General features: G+C 57.5%; 1 protein-coding gene across 3 annotated transcripts in view; it reads right to left on the minus strand.

The window, feature by feature from the left end:
* The window catches only part of TNS3 (tensin 3), a 167,289-nt gene that overhangs the window by 23,164 nt on the left and 127,068 nt on the right, over positions 1-17,057 (minus strand). For all 3 annotated transcript variants that reach the window (XM_088018255.1, XM_088018253.1, XM_088018254.1), the window contains one exon: positions 990-1,161. In XM_088018255.1, the coding sequence (XP_087874381.1) occupies positions 990-1,161 (172 nt within the window). The remainder of the gene's footprint in view (positions 1-989; positions 1,162-17,057) is intronic.

A 17,057-nucleotide genomic window follows, 5' to 3' on the forward strand; every position in this document is an offset into this window, starting at 1 on the left:
CGAGAGCCAGCATGGGCGCCTGACTCAGTTTCCACTAAGTGCTGGCTGGAAAACCAGCTGATTATGGGATCCCAGTACGAACAGGAGAAGTTAGGGCGCCCGGAGGACTCAGGGGGTTAAGCAGCCGGGGGCTTGATCTCAGCTCAGGCCTTGACTCAGGGTTGTGAGTTCAAGTCTCACACTGGGCTCCACACTGGGCGTGGAGCCTACTTAAAAAATAAAATAAAATACAGGTTGTTTAAAAAAAAAAAAAAAAAAAAAAAGGATCATGAGAAGTTACCATATCCAAAACCGGGATTTCCCAGATCGAGGGTATCAGAAAGTACCGTAGGGTTAGAAATCCAGAAAGTGAGCCGCCAAGCCAACACATCACACACACCTCACTAACAAACACTCCGCGCTCTGTGTGGGACGTCCTCAGCTGAGCCCCCCCTTGTAAAGAGTCAGGAGGCAGGATGAGGACAGTGAACTGGGACGCCGTGTCCTTGCCCAGGGGAGCCGCTCAGGAGCCGTTCCTACCCTGGGCCCATGCAGCGGCTCGGTGTCTGCATCCCCCCTTTCTGCCCTCCCAATCCCCCCGAGGGCTGTCCCCGCACTTTCCCGAACACCGGCACAACCTCTACGTCCCCAGGACCACCACCATCCTGCCTGCCTGCCCCTCTGCCCAGTCTGGAGTCGGCCTGGCCCGGCCACCAAGGAGACTAAGCCCCGGCCAGCCCCCCGCATTCCTGCTCCAGCCTCAGCTCAGAGCACGTGGTCACAGACGCCCGGTCCTTAGCTGGCCCCAGACTCCACCTGCCGGTGTGGTCCCTGAGTGCTCAGCCTGTCAACACTGGGGGGGGGGGGAGCACACAGTCTCCGGGGTTTGTATCTGTGATTACATTTCTGAATCAAGAGCAGCCGGGTGTCAGCTGCAGGTGAAGCCCCCCCCTCCCCTCCCGGGGCCTGTGGTCAGGGTCTGCGCTGCGTTCAAGGGCCCGCCTCCCTACCTGTCCCGCTGCTGGCCAGGGCTGCTGCTGGAGATGGTGCAGGAGGACGTGAACGCCCGCTGAAAGGCAGGTGCCGCCGGCATGTCAGCCCGGAGCGTCGTGGGTTTGGGCCCCACGGGGCTCTCGGACATCCCCACCGCGCGATGCAGGATCTCAGCGCAGCCTCGAGTATCTGCGGCAGAGAAAGCAGAACAGAGACTCGCTTACAGGCCTGGTCTCTGTCCTGGAAGGAACGGGGTCACTTCTGGAGATGCGTGCCACAGGCGAGGGGCCGGATTCCACCATGGGCGGGTCACTCTCGCCCGGCATGCTCCCCAAACGCAGGCTGCGGAACACAGGGCCCACGCCCGGCTCTGGCACGCCAGGTGAGCTGAGGAGCGTCTTGCAAGCTCGTTGCAAGGACAAGGGCATGCAGCACACACAGTGTCACCCCCTGAAGGCCTGTGTACTTACAGATGGACCCCGCCCATCCCGCAGGCTGGCTCTCACTTTAGAAAGGGCCAGGCCTTCTCTCTGCACACCAGCAGGAGACCCTCCACAGAGAAGACCCACTTTCCAGAAAGAGCAGGCCCAGGGGCTGTGGCTGGGTGGGTGCTTAAGCTCCATCTGTCCCCAGTGGGTAGCTCGGCCCACACCCTGGGCCACGAGCTTTCCGGTAAACGTCCCACCTGCTGGCTGGTGTCCTTGCCCCCGAAAGGGGCGCAGACGCTGGTTCAGCCCCAGTCGCTCAGGGCGTGCGGTCAAGCACCATGAAAACCTGCTGTTTAACACCAAGTCCACACACTCCACCGAATTTTATACATTTCCCTGACAAAATGCCCATCTGCTTGAGGCCTGCATTGTCACTATTTCTGGATATTTTTTAAATCTTGCCTTTAAAAAAAAAACAAACAAAAAAACAAAAATACTTAGCTTTAAGAACTGGGCAAATCTACCAGGGTCAATAAAATAACATTGTAAGAAATACAGGTTATTTTGGTTTCTGCTTTAGAACAAGGGAGGGTGGATAACAGCATGATGAAGTTTTTTAAAAACTCCACATCACTCATATTACTCATTTCCAGGAAAGGGGCAACATTAGGGTGAGTCACACATCCCGGCCACAGACCCATTTGGCAGCACGTGGATTAGAGGCAGGACCTAAGCCCGTGGTTAGGGCTGTGGAAATCCCACTGATGATCTGCAGAGATAAAAACTGAGGCCGAGCTATGCGGGCAGCCGGGACTTGAGGGAAGTGAAGAACCATTCCGAGCACAGCCTCCCATGCAGGTGTTTCTGACTCCTCAGCTTGGAGAACAGAGCCAAACGCCTGGAACCAAGATGGAAGTGGCTGCTGAGAAGCCACAGAATAAGCAGGGATTTGAGCAGTTTCATGGTGGGGCCGAAAAACAACCGGGGGAGCCCAAAGCACTTACCTAAGATTCAAGGTGACGCCCCTGAAGGCTACACTGTGGGGGTACCAGTGCCAGGAACAGATGAGCCTCCCCCCCCGCCCCAGATCTCAGTAATCCGTCCCAGAGAATATCTTCCTCTGGAAGTAAATATTACCCTCCAAAGCCTGCTTCTATTATAGATCGATCCATCCATCCATCCATCCATCATCTATCCATCCACCCATCCATCCATCCACACACCATCCATCTATCCACCTAACCATCCATCCACCCCGTCTATTTATCTATCATCCATCCATCATCCCTCCATCCGCCTACCTATCCACCCATCCACCCATCTATCATCCATCCATCCATCCACCCATCCATCCATCCACACACCATCCATCTATCCACCTAACCATCCATCCACCCCGTCTATTTATCTATCATCCATCCATCATCCCTCCATCCGCCTACCTAACTATCCACCCATCCACCCATCTATCATCCATCCATCCATCCACCCATCCATCCATCCACACACCATCCATCTATCCACCTAACCATCCATCCACCCCGTCTATTTATCTATCATCCATCCATCATCCCTCCATCCGCCTACCTAACTATCCACCCATCCACCCATCTATCATCCATCCATCCATTCATCCATCCACCCATCCATCTACCATCCATCTATCCACCTACCTAACCATCCACCCCTGCACCCATCTAATCATCTATCATCCATCCATCCACCCATCTATAGTTGATCCATCCATCGACAGACCCATCTATCTACCCTCCATCTATCCACCTGACTAACCATCCATCCACCCCGTCTATTTATCTATCATCCATCCATCATCCCTCCATCCGCCTACCTAACTATCCACCCATCCACCCATCTATCATCCATCCATCCATCCATCCATCATCCATCCATTCACCCACCTATCTATTTATCTGTAATTTTCAAACACAATTCAAATATTTAATTTAAAAAACTGACCAGGCATGCTAGTAATGGGTACCAGAACACAGAAATGAAAACAAAGAGAAAAAAAGAGAAAGAAGAGAAAGAAGAACAGCCACAGCTGTCTATGCATTGGAGTTAAAAGACACACACTTGAAAAGAAGTAAACGGAAAACATCTCAGAAAAATATAAGAGAATTTCACAGAAGAACTGGAGTGCATTAAGAATAATCGAGTGGAAATCCTAGGATGACGTGAAAATAAAATTAATAAAAAGAAGCAGGAGGCCAACGATTCCATCAGCAGAGGCATGGTGAAGGCGTTGATGCTCGAGCTGGAGGCAAGTCAGAGGAGTATCGAGCCAGAAGCACCGGCAGGAAAGGCACGGGAGACGGGGAAGGGAACGACGCTACGGGGGGCGTGGTGAGGAGTTCTAACACACACGTAACGGGGGCCAAGGAGGAGCGGAATGAGGCACAAGCAAGCCCCGGAACGGTACTTACTGAGAATTCCCCCCTACACACTGAAGAAATCAAGCCACGGGTTTAGGAAAAATCCATGAAATCGAAGCAAGATAAGTAAAAAGAAAACCATACACATTCACTCAATAGTAAAAGTGATGAAAATCAAAAACAAACTTTGAAACAGCACTTTGTCCAATCGCGGAGGAAGCAGGGAGCCAATTTCAGTGTTCGTCTTTTAAACACGCAGGAAACACGTCTTTACCGAAGAGCCCAGCGCTAATGTCGTGTCTGTACAAACCGCACCGTGAGTCCCCAGGCACGGGCACTGCCCCCAGCGTCCACGCTGACGCCCGTGGTCACCACCAGGGCTGCATCTGATCCGCACGCACACCTCCTGCACCTCCAAAGCCCCGGGGCAGTGTGGTCTTACTCCCAATTGGGAGGCACCCCGCATGCCTGGATGACCTTCCACAGAAAACTCCTAAAACACACGTTTGTTGGGTGCGTGGGTGGCTCTGTCGGTGGCACAGTCCAGCTCTTGGTTTGGGCTCAGGTCAGGATCTCAGGGTCGTGAGATCGAGCCCTACGTCGGGCTCCGCGCTGAGCAGGGAGTCTGCTTGAGGATTCTCTCTCTCCCTCTGCCCCTCCCCGCTCTCTCTCAAAATAAAATAAAGTTTGTAAATAAATCAGCCAACTGGATGGGCTGCAACCCCACCCTCCAATCCTGTCAAGTGAAGCTGGGATGGGAAAACAAAGATTCGAGGTGCTTCCCTCCCCCTGCAACTGTCTTCTTGGTAGTAAAACGACATCCTCAGTTAGTGCGTCCCCGTGTCCATTTCCCATGTAAGATGGAGCTGCTGAGCGCCAACCACCTGTGAGCACGGTGCTGGCTGCTGGCTTCCAGGTGAGCGTGTTGCCAGAAGGTCAGCCTGTGGGCTTCAGAGGCACCTGCAGGAGACTCTCCTTCTGCCTGAGGGGGGAGCTGGAAGGCTTTCTGGAGGAAGCACATTCAATGGGAGCGTGGAAGTACACGGGTTTCCACTAACCTAAGTGGATGCCATGGGAATGACTGTAACATCCCAGGGCTCTGTGCTCCCAGCTGGGCCCCCACCTCCGGGATGGTGCTACTGGGAGCTTCTCGCACCTGCTATGAATTAATGAATGAGTTTGCAGTGGCTCAGAAGAGAAAGGGAGAAGTCCAGGGCAGGACGTGGGTCTGGCCCTGAGGAGTCAGGGTGGATGTCCTGATCACCCCCAGGCCAAGGAGCAGCACTGAACTTCGGGGTCAGAAGGACTGTTTCTCAGTCAAGCCCACAGTGGGTGACTGATGGTGCTCTCAGGGGTGCTGCTGCAGCCACGGGGGCTGCCCGCTCCCATGTCCCTGGGTCACGGCGATGCTGGGAATGCCATGCCACGCCCGCACGGCGCCTGAGATTGCCACCAGCGGAGAAGAGGCAGGAGAGAAATAAGGTCCTGCTTTGTCCCTGTTACCCTGTCCCTGTTCCAGAAAACAGCAAGCTCAGCGCTCCCCATGAAAGTGGCTTTGTTCACAACTCTGCACCAACGCTGGGGCCATGGCTGGGTTTGGTTCCCTGCCCCGGGCGACAGGACTTAATTAACCCTCAGTCTGGACAAGGGCCAGCCAAGGACCTCGGCGCGGGGACACTGGCTTCCCGGCCCCTTCTCCCGCAGAGCTGAGCCCCTCTGTGTGCTCAGGGACGCTGCAGCCCCCGCCATCCACCCAGCAGGAGCGGGGCCTCAGGGCGAAGGGGGACGGCCTCTGTCCTCAGACATGCAGGGCGCTGGAAACTCGAGTCCAAGCACAGACAAATGCGCAAAGCTTCCGTGTGGACGCACGGCATTCATTCCAGGAAGGGCACGCCAGGAGGGCAGACAGAATGCGTGTGGCCAATCCTGTTCACCGTGCGCATCTGCTCTTCAGTTACGGGGATGCCTCTAAACAGGCTGTCCCCGGGCCCAGCCCCTGTTCCGCGTGCTCAGTGTCCGCAGGCTCAGTCTGGGCCTGGGAGGCCCAGGGGTGCCGTGAGGGCCATCGGGAGTGGGCGAGGTATCCTGTCTGCGAGGGAGCCTCTCAGGCGACACGGCGGCTGTTTTGCTCTACGGTAGGGTGTGTGGCTGCCTCAGAGGGAGCGTGGCCAGGCGGGCTCTCCCGTGTCCCAGTGAGCGGCCGGCCTCAAGCACCTCTCCCTGGGGCCACGGCCCCCCTGCAGGACGTGTCTACGCGTGGGGGCGCTGCGGGGCCGCAGGGGGCCGCTGTGGGCTCTGCTCCCGCCAGGTCCCCGGCGTCCCCCAGGCAAACCCCGTTTGTGTTCCTCCTGACAGATTCTCACATTTCCCCTTCCCGGCTGACACCCAGAGGAGGAGGCACAATATGGTCAGTGTTTGGAAAGCAGGCCCCTGGCTTCCTGGTTTCCTCGGGCAGCTGGCGTTCTGGCGCCTGCATGGACCGAGGACCAGGGGCCGGGCCAGGGAGGGAGGGAAGGAGGGAAGGAGGGAAGGAGGGAGGGAGGGAGGGAGGGAGGGAGGGAGGGAGGGAAGGAGGGAAGGAGGGAAGGAGGGAGGGAGGGAGGGAGGGAGGGAGGGAGGGAGGGAGGGAGGGAGGGAGGGAGTATGCCTCTCCTTCCAGGGCTCCCAGACCTTCCAGGGCCTTCCGGGCCCAGGCTCCCCTTGGCTTCCCCTTCCTGCACTTCCTTTACCCAGAGCAGGGGTGACGGAGGGTCACAGGCTCTTTTCCAAAAGGAAAAGAAAAAAAGCCTATTTTTAGGCTGCGTTGGAGCTGCTGCAGGAGGTTCCGTGGGAAGCGGGGTAACATCTGCTCTCCACCAGCCATGATTTACATCACACATAAGTTAGCAGGGGGAAGGGGACCCCACATGCTCGCCGCCTGCACAGCCCAGAGCCGGCCAGTCGCTGAGGTCCACGCATGCACGCAGGGCCCACCACGTCATGCACAACATCCAGGTGTGTGACATCAAACAAATTCGACGCTCCCCGGCCCTCCCACTACAGCAAGAACCCTACGAGGCACAACAATGACTCACTCATCCACAGATTACTGTTCATAATTACAGATTGCCATTAACCTTTCACGTCGTCGTTGAAGACAGATAAATTACACTTAGCGGGGGTCACGGTGACACCAGCCTACCTGGGGGAGGAAAGTGGAGTTCTGTGGTTTGACCACCAAAGCTGACCTTCAGGCCGTAAGAAGCAGGCATCTTCTCAATCTTTAGAAGCGAGTGTGGATATCTTTAACGATGAGTTCTCATCATCGATCTGTCGTTGATCTGTATCAATCTATCACTGATGTGTATCGATCTATCAGCCACTTTTCCATCTCTGTCCCCCGCCCTCCTGCTCACACCCTGAGACTGTGGAGTTTCCCTCTGCCCCCTGGAGAGAGTTCTGCGGAATGAATATTAACACATTTCTGGTCTCTTGTGCTGTATTTCGGTGTGACGGTTGGGGCTGTGGGGGAGGGGACGCCCAGATCCCAAGGTGCTGAGGTCAGGAGTCACACAAGGACCACTGGCCACGTGCTCAGCCTCTGGGGCCCTCCAGTGCTCCATCTGCAGAATCCCGTCGACAAACATCAGCTTAGACATCCTCTCGAGTCTGTTCAGCTCTACATTTGAAGTATTATTTTTTAAAAGCCAAGACTTTGGGAAGTTCGGTAGCAGTGATTATTTTTTTTTTAAAGGAAGTCCTTAATCTTAGAATGCTTCTGTTATTTGTCTAGGAACAACCGGCCATTTACCCAACCTTCTGGAAAGCAAAGGAAGGACGGCCAGATACAATGAGAATTAATTAGGGAAAACCCCTGAAAGACTGGAAAGGCACACAGGGCGTCTTTCATGGAAGTCACACATCAGCAGCCCCACGGATATGCCGCAAACTCAGGAGGAAGCGATGAACGGCCCCCACGGGGACAGCCTCAAGCTTTCTCTTTTGTAAATCTTCAAGTCAAAACCACAGCACGCGAACGTGTTCTCTGGCTAAAGGTCAGCGTTTTCCGCGAGTAGCAGGAATGCTCCCCCCGAGGTGAACTGGCTCGGTAGCAGGAATGCTCCCCCTAAGGACCCTTCTGCAGACCCCTCTGCAGACCTCCCCCTAAGGACCCCTCTGCAGACCCCTCTGCAGACCTCCCCCTAAGGACCCCTCTGAAGACCCCTTGCAGATCCACCCCCCTCCTTAGGTCCCCTGCAGACCCCTCTGCAGACCTCCCACTAAGGACCCCTCTGCAGGCCCCCTGCAGATCCACCCCCGTCCTTAGGTTCCCTGCGGACCGGCCTGCAGACCCCCCAAGGACCCCGGCATCATTCTCACCCATCCCCCAGCAGAGCTGGAGGTGCTCGGCCAGCGCTAGGGTCAGGGCTCCTGTCTGGGCACAGGCGGGTGACTGTCCCCCAAACTCGACTTACCCCCCATCCAGTGACATGGAGAAGCAGGAGCTCAGAGAAAGCAGCTCATTGCAGCTGGAACCCTGACCACATCCCATTTCTAGTCAGAGGTTCCGATTCAAACACGCTGGCAAGAAGACACATTTCCCCCCAGTTCGCGGGTGCGCTGTAGGGAATTCTAACGTGGAAAATGGTGAGAACGCTTTCTTTCTTCCCCCACGAGAGTTTCCGAGCATTTCCTACTCTTCAGATGCACCAAACGGGGCCTGTCTCTCAAGTACTCAAGGGACCCCCAAGCAACCCGCCAAGAACGAGCATCTTAAAAAACGGGCTTTGGCGTGCGCACCGAGGGAAACAAACTGCTTCTTGCTGCAGGACTGAGGGGGGCACGGCATTGCGGCTGGAGGTCCTGAGGATACGGAGACCACCTGGAGCCCAGGAGCTGCTCACACAGCTGAGCAGCAGGCGGGTGGGCAGCGCTGGGGGCGTCCACACTGTGCAGCCCCCCGTCCAGCTGGGCACCTCGGGTCTCCTCCCGGCCCAAGGCCCTCCCCCAGCCCTGCACCCACCACCCACCTCTAAGGATCGGACACCTCGCAGGACCTCACCCACGTGCAGCCACACTGTATTTGTGCTTCGGAGTCCAGTTTCTGGCCTCAAGGCTCATCCATGGGGTAGTGGGGTAAATATGTCCTTCCTTCTTAGGGCTGATAATACTCCTTTGCTGGATGGACCAGGTTGTGCTTTATCCCTCGTCCGAGAGTGCACATGTGCACAGGCTCAGCCTTCGGGCTCCTGTGAGTGACTCCACGGCTTCCTTCCGTGTTCTGTTCACCAGTCACATGGGGACTGGTCACTTGTAGCAGCAAGCAGCCCCAGTGATAGGAGATCTTTGCCTCGAAGCTGCTTACCCTTGGGTGGGAGTCGAGGGAGACAGGGATGCCTACAGCAGATGGCGTTGGGCACGGGGGACAGGGCGCCAGGGAGGAGGAAGCACCGAGCAGAGGGGGGCCTGCACACCTGCCAGAGGGCCGGTCGAGGAGGTGGCAGGTGTCCCAGGATTTACACAGAGATGGATGGAGCTTATCAGCAAACACGGACTCCACAAGACGCCGCCCAGGTGTGTCGGCGATGACACTGGCCCTGTGAGCCCTATTTGGTTGAGAGTCCCAAGTTCCCAGAATAATTCCAGTCCCACAATGGGGCCAGGCCACCAGACAAGAAATCTTGATGCTTTCTGCCCTTGGGCACAGTCCCTGGCGGATCTGGCTTTCCTCTGGAAATGCCCATGGGCTTTTAAACTCTGCCACGGACCTTCTAAGGAAAGACACCTTCAGCCCAGCAAAGACCACCACCAAGACGTGGTTCCCGAGGAGGCTTCCACCAGCACGACGTCTTTCTCCCAGCACAACTGCACCACGGAGATTCACAATCACATTCATGGGGCCCGGGGTACAGACCTGCCTCTTGGCCGTGACCACAAAACCCCATTTCCCGTGGAAAACCTGACGGGCATAAATCCGCTGCAGCAGGCGCTCCCTCCAAGGGAGGCAAGGCTGGACAGCGAGTGTCTAACCCTCTCCCCAGAAGGACTCCCCCTGCAGGAAGCAATGCAGGAAACCGCTCGACTTGCTGGGGGGAGGAATCCAGCCATCGCCGGGTCTGAGTCCCTCCCGACAGACCCGAGTGACGTGCTCGAACTGCACGTTTCCTTCTGTCCAAACACAAGGGCAAATCGAAATCCGTGGCTGAGTACCGGGGCGTCGCTCCCCGTTGGAGGCTCCCAGACAGTGTCCACCCCAGCGGGCCGGGCGTGCGGCCTCACGTCCCTCATCGTCCATTACATAGAACGGTCACGGCTGTCGGGGACCATGTGACTTCTGACCCTCTCGGCCTCCCGGAAGGAGGGGATTCTCCGCGTCTACACTCAAGGAGATGAAGCATGAGCTGCCTGGGGGCCGCGAGCAAGAGCCAGCTTGGCCCCTGGGCACCAGCGCCCGGGGGGGACCCACGGGAGGCTGAGATCGGAATGGACAAGAGAGAAAAGAAATTAGCAGTGACATCTGGGCAGGCACGTGTGGACCTGCACAGAGGGAGGAAACCCTAGACAAGTCGAGGGACGATGCACAGTGTGGAACCTCCACACCAGGCCCGAGGGGTCCTTCCCCTGCAACAAGCCCCTCTGGGAGCAAGCGCTCCGGTCCACTCTGAGGCCTGACCCAGAGCCCCCATGCAGAATCCCCTGCAGACCCCTCTGCAGACCTCCCCCTAAGGACCCCTCTGCAGACCCCTGCAGATCCCACCCCCCTCCTTAGGTCCCCTGCGGACCCCTCTGCAGACCTCCCCCCTGCAGACTGCCCTACAGAACCCTGCAGACCCCTCTGCAGACCTCCCCCTAAGGACCCCTCTGCAGACCCCCTGCAGATCCACCCCCGTCCTTAGGTTCCCTGCGGACCGCCCTGCAGACCCCCCAAGGACCCCTCTGCAGACCTCCCACTAAGGGCCCCTCTGCAGGCCCTCTGCAGACCTCCCACTAAGGACCCCTTTGCAGGCCCCCTGCGGATCCACCCCCCTCCTTAGGTCCCCTGCGGACCCCTCTGCAGACCTCCCCCCTGCGGACTGCCCTACAGACCCCCTGCAGACCCCTCTGCAGACCTCCCCCTAAGGACCCCTCTGCAGACCCCCTGCGGATCCCACCCCCCTCCTTAGGCGCCCCCACAGACTGCCCTGCAGACCCCCTAAGGACCCCTCTGTGGATCCCCACAGACCCTTCTACAGACTCCCTACAGACTCCCCTGTGGCCCACCCCCCACAGAACGCCCTGCAGACCCCTCTGCAGACCACCTCCCGTGGACCCCCCTGCAGAACCTCCCTTGGGAGGGGAGGCTGCTCTGGTCCCTGGGGCTCCTCCTGGCCCAGCAAGGGCTGCAAGGGAGGGGGGCCCACGCCACTACACACCCGCCGAGGGCAGCTTTGCACACACCGGCCTCTGGCTGGCCTGTGGGTGGGGACACGGCCCCATGGGGCCTCAGCTGTCCCCACAGAAACCTCAACTCTGCGCACAACTTTTAATACACGGGGCACCACGGTTTACTGGGCACCGTTTTCTCAGTCTTAGTGGTCCAGCAACAGTTTGTCTGAACACCTCTGTGCCTGAGCCCACACGGCGCCTCCCTGTGAGGAGAGAACTCTCTGGAGCAGAAAGCCTTGGAAGAGGAGGCAGGGCTGAGAGGCAGATGAAGGAGCAGGGTCTCCGTGGTGCGGTCAGAGCTGGACCAATGCGCCCCTGACCTCGTGGCCAGTGAGCCCCCCTGTTCCCTCTGCATGTAAGGCTGCCCACGGCGTGTGCTCTGGACAGCTCGTCATCAAGGGGCCTGCACCCCGTGGCCACCCCCCACGATGACCACGGGGCAACACACGGACCCTGCCTGCCCAGGGGATGGAAGATAAGGCTCTGTGTCTTCTAGAAACATGCGCTTTCCTCCTGGGGCTCCAGCTGTAGGAACGCCTCTCCCCTTCTTCCCTCGCAACAGATCCCTCTGTGGTAAGGACAGCAGGTATTCTTCTCTTTTTAGTCTTTTTATTATAAACTCTCCCCACGTTCTACCCCAACCCTTCCTGCACCAGGAAACAGGGCACCACCCCAAGCTCAAGCCTTCATGTTCCACACGGGATCCGACTCTGGAAGGCCTTCTAAAATGCCCCTGCCTGCTAAGACCGTGATTTACCTGCCTGACTCCTCTGGGATGCTTCGGGTTCCTGTGGATGGCTTCTCCGACTGGTGAGTCAAGTTCCCACCTTCGCCTTGGGTTCCAGTGTCTCAGCACAGAGGAGGTATTTGTACAGACAATGTTTACCAAATTAGCAATGCTAAAAACAGTCAGGCTGGGAACTTGTGGTTCCAGCCAAGAGGGAGCAGTCTCACCCCTCCCAGAGCCTCACAGAACAACTCCACCCAGGGTGCCACCCGACCACAGCACGGGAGACCTGGACAGGTGGACAAACAGCGGCTGCCTGGGAGCCTCGGGACCTGAGGGAGGACAGGGGTGCATTCCCTGGTGGCCTTGTTGCCTCCCCACAAGTTCCGGAACTATCACCCGGCACAGATAAACAGCTCCAGGAAAAGCCTGCTCACCTGGCCGAAAGACCAAACCAACTCTACACCCAGGGAAACCCTCACACAGTGGGTTTAGTAAAGCCAAGCAGAAAACTCATGTTTCCTAACTCCCCCACTTCCCGGAGGGAGGAGGCCCTTAGGATGTCCCCTCCCAGGGAGGTGTCGGCAGGGTCCAGCGGTGAGCTGCCCTCCACCCCTGGCCGGTCTTGGGACGGAACGGCAGGGCCAGCAGCAAGGCGAACATCAACACCACGTGGCCGCAAACTGCCCTGGGCAGGAGCACTGACTGCCACAAAAAGGAAACCAGACTACATAAATCCAGAGCCTCCTCAGATGGTCTCAGGAAGTCCAGGATAAAACAGAAAGCCCCCTCGTCACAAAAGGACCAGGAATGTCACTTGGATGAGAGAGGGCAGTGGATGGTGACAGTGTCGACACGAAGCAGGTGCTGGAACCGTCTGGCCAAGATTCTCCAGCAGCTCCTAACCATGCTCCAACAAACTGTGCATTCTCTTGAAACAAGTGAAAAAAAAAAAAAAATCTCAGCAAGAACGTAAAAGTTACCCAAAAAGTAGAAATCGTTAAACTGAAAGATACAGGAAGAGAAACGTGAGGAGCAGCAGAGCAGGGCTGACGGGGAGGGGATCCTGGACTCGAGGGCCCAGCAGGAGCATTTACCCCATGTGAGCAGCACAGGCAAACAGACTAGAAGTAAAGAAGCCCAGGGGCCCGCGGGCCAGTAACAGAGGACCCCATGGTCGTGCCACCAGAGACCCAGAAGGAGAGGGAGAGCCGGCTGGAGGTCATGAGAAGAAACGATGTCTGAAACCGCCCCCCGCCCCACCGCCAGGCTGGCCAAGGACACAACCTTTGATTCCAGGAGCTGAATGATCCCCAAATAGGCTAAACACCAGGAAAACCCACCCATCGTGATGGGAGTTTCTGAACACCAGGGACAAGGTGCCCATCCTACAAGCAGCCCGCACAGGGGACACCAACCCGAATGTGGGTGATTGTTCATCTGAAACCAAGAGGCCAAAAGGAGGCAGCACCGATGTCCCAACTACCGAAGGAAAAGAACTGTCAACTAGGAATTCTGTATGTGGCCAAAATACCCTTCAGCAACAGGGTAGGAAAAGACATTCGCAGATGACGGAGAACGAACAGGACTTGTTTGCAAACCCACCCTTCACGAATGGCCAAAGCACATTTTCCAGAAAGAATGAAAATCATAGGGCTTGGAACGTACAAAATGAAGGGGACATCAGAACAGGTTAAAGTAACCCAAGTAAGGCAAGAAAAGAAAAGCAGGGGGCGAGACCCAGGGCAGCCGACAGAGAAATGCACACATCCTTCTCCCCACGGAGAACTCGCTTGACGTTTAGGTCCCTGCTGTACCTGCACATGACATGTGCAAACGGCACAAAGGGGCCCACTTTGCTTTTGTCCGCGTGGGAAACTGCCCCAGCTCCCTCTGCAGAGCAGCCCCTCTTTCCTGTGGACTGCACCCCCTTTTCTGGAACCAAACTTCCAGCCACTATGAGTCCACTGTACACCTCCATCTCCTCGAGATCCACTGGCCCCCGCTCACTCAGTGCCCTGGCTCCCCGGCAAGCCCCCCACCCCCACTGGCGGTACCCCAGCTAACCAAAATTCTTCACTACTGGACTTCCAAAATCACTTTATCGTACTCCCTTAAAATAGACCCGTCGGTGTTTTGATTGGAATTACACCAAATACACATACGAGGCTGCTAAGGTTCGACACCTTTAGGACATTACCTTCCTATCCAGGGACACACGGTCTTTCCCTTCCTCTACCGTATCTTTTTAAATGCCTCCTGTTAAACTTTTAAGGGTTCTCACTGGAACAAGACAAGTGTCATTTTCAACAGTCTGCACGGAAATTTATTACCGGAGTGTTCCTTCTACCGCCACCATCATATTCCTGGCTGGCTTTCCCCCAGCCCACAGGCCACGGGCCACTGAGAGCCTGCTGAAGACAGGAAGTCCTTCTGGAAGGACAAGGGACGGCTGACTGTGCCACATCTGGCCTGCTCCTACAACACACACAAGGACAGGCTCCAAGACCCACATCTCCCACGACCAAACCTTGTCTTTGGGGGACTCTTCTTCTTACCTCCTCAGAGCCATCAAAGAGCTCCATAGCATTCTGGAAGCTTCTCTGTTTGCACTTGGCCACCCGGGGAAGCTGGCTCATCCCTGGTTCCTCCAACCCTATTCTTTCCCACTGAGTTTCTGAAATTCATGTCCCTTTCCTTTATCTGGTCTACCTGGCGCCTGCTCCCCTGTCCCACCGAGTGCCCACCCGCTCTCGCCGAGGCTGAGCACCCATCAGACATCAGACAGAGAACACAGTTCCGGGCTGAGAGTAGCCGGCCAGCTAGTGGCAGGAGGGGAGGCTGCGTTGGCTCCCCGATTCCTTCATCCAGTGCTTGTAAACTTACATCCTGGCAGGATGGCAGTGGGCAGTGGGTGTGGACGAGATGCAGGAAGGGCGTGGTCTGTGCGAGGGGTGGTCTGGACCCTGGCTCTCACTGGCCCGGTGACCCTGTTACCTTCACGTCTCAGGAGAAGGCCAGCAGTGACACCCGTCTCAGGTGACTGGAGGCAAAGTGAGTGGGGAGGGATTCGGCACCAATCCCAGCTGGGCCACCAGCCTCCGCCTGTCACCAAACATCCTTCGGCCACAGTCCTGACTCCAGCTCAGCCGGGCGGCTATGTCCAGCACTGTTATCAGATTTCTCAAAACTGGTTTATGACGCACGCCAACTTTCTTGACTAAGAGAATTACAGAAAGCAGAGTAACAATGCCTTTTTGCTGAGTGCTGACCACCACATGCCCGGCACTGGGCTAAGCCACGTGGAGGCGTCACCCGATTTTATCCTCATGAAAAGGTTTCCATGTGCAGACCAACGGCGTTGCATTGCAGACGGGGACACAGAGCTTCTGAGCACCTAGGGGAACTAAGAAACTCAGTCCAAGGAGACCAGCTCATCTCTGCAACTTGGGAAGCTGTGTTCTGTCCCCGAGGCCACCCTGCCCCACGCCGGGGAGATGTCAAAGTCGGAACCTAAGTGTAAGATCACCCCGCCCTACTGCCTCTTCCCCCCCAAATACAACAGGAGGCAGCCTTGGGCAGGACGAGGGGCCTGCGCTGGAGGGTCCCCCCGCTACCATGTTGAGAAGGCACAGGTGCCTGTGAGTCGTCTTCAGCCTGGGACCCCACCCAGCCACCGACACCCATGGAGCAGGGGAATGACCTCTCTCTCCTGGAACCAACAGACCAAAACTCTCGAATCTCATCTCTGGGGTCATAAAAATATCCCCGTGTGACCCGATTTCTAATCTATCGATACACACGTGAAATTCACTGGAAGTGACCACTGCGTACAAACTGCATTAGAACAACGGGTCACGCGGGACCAGACACAAGCCTCCAGTCGGGAGGTGAGGACTCTGGCCATGCTGGGAGGGAGAACACTCAAGACCTGCAGGCAGAAAGAACCAGAAGGCGACCACTGACCAGCTCCAGCTTCACTTTCTCCAGGAGACTGCAGAGCTTTTTCCACTATGAAACATTTGGGGTTTTCCTGTTTCTCCCTCTTACTGGTCCCCATCCTTCCATTCTATAGCACACACGCCCCTCGGTCCCAGGGACCTGCCCACGCCCTGCAGGCTCACCTGGGCCAGGTCGGAGGGCAGAGGCAGGGAGGGACCCAGACCCCCACCCCAAGGCTCTGGCAACATAATGACGTGAGCAGGTTACGTCCTGACTGCGTGTCTTGTGTTAAAATCCCGGGCTCCTTCAGACGTCCTCCCTCTGGCTCCAGTAGCAGCCCGGACAATAGTCAACCTCACTCGGAAACCCCACGTTGCTCCTGGCGCCTGCCTTCCGCCTCGGCTGACAGCCCTCCTCCTCCCGGGAAGCCGGGGCGCCGGGGCGCAGCACCTGGGTGCAGCCCGGGGCCTCTGCGGCCAGGCCAGCCGGCCTCCCTCAGGCCCTGGGGCGGACGGGACAGCCCTGGAATGGGCAGGCGCGCTTTCTCGGTTTTAGCAAAAGAATGTGCTGTGCTGGGAAGCAGCCTGGCTCCCAAAGCCACACCATCTGTGAGGCAGGCTTGCGTCTGCCCCAGTGAGTCTCGGCAAAGACAAAGCGTGGCTTTCTTCTGGAAGGAGGGGCCCTCCCACCGGGGTCCCGGGCCGGGGCGTCTTTCACAGAGTCTCAGGGCTGGAGGGCTGTCGCCAAATGACAGGGGACACGGGGAGAGGCACCCTCCCAAGTCTGGTCCCTCCCAGGCTCCCTGGCCCTGGGACTCTGCATCCCCCGTCCGCTCCTCCCCCCAGCCCCCTCCCCCACCGCTGGGGAGCTCAGGTTCCAGCCTGGGCCCCCTGCAGGCGGGCCTCGGGGCCAGAGAGAGCGGCGCTTACCTGGGCAGTGCGGGGCGCCACTCAGTCCATGCAGGGGCCCGGGAAGTCGCGGGCCGGGCGGAAGGCACTCGGTGGGCTGTCCCAGGCGGCCCTGTGAGTGAGCAGCGTCCCCCACCCCCGGGGCAGGGCGACTCTGGGTTCCGGCGTCCCGGGGGGAGGGGGGGTCGGGGCGGGACGGGGGCGGCCACCTCCGCGGAGGCCCATTCAGAGGGCGGCGGGAGAGCGTGGCCGGGAAAGAATCCGGGACTGCTGCTCGGGCCGC

Source organism: Eumetopias jubatus, unplaced genomic scaffold (genome assembly GCF_037043125.1).
Source record: "Eumetopias jubatus isolate StellerSeaLion01/CBP00866 unplaced genomic scaffold, mEumJub1_p1.0 scaffold_14, whole genome shotgun sequence".
Taxonomy (NCBI): domain Eukaryota; kingdom Metazoa; phylum Chordata; class Mammalia; order Carnivora; family Otariidae; genus Eumetopias; species Eumetopias jubatus.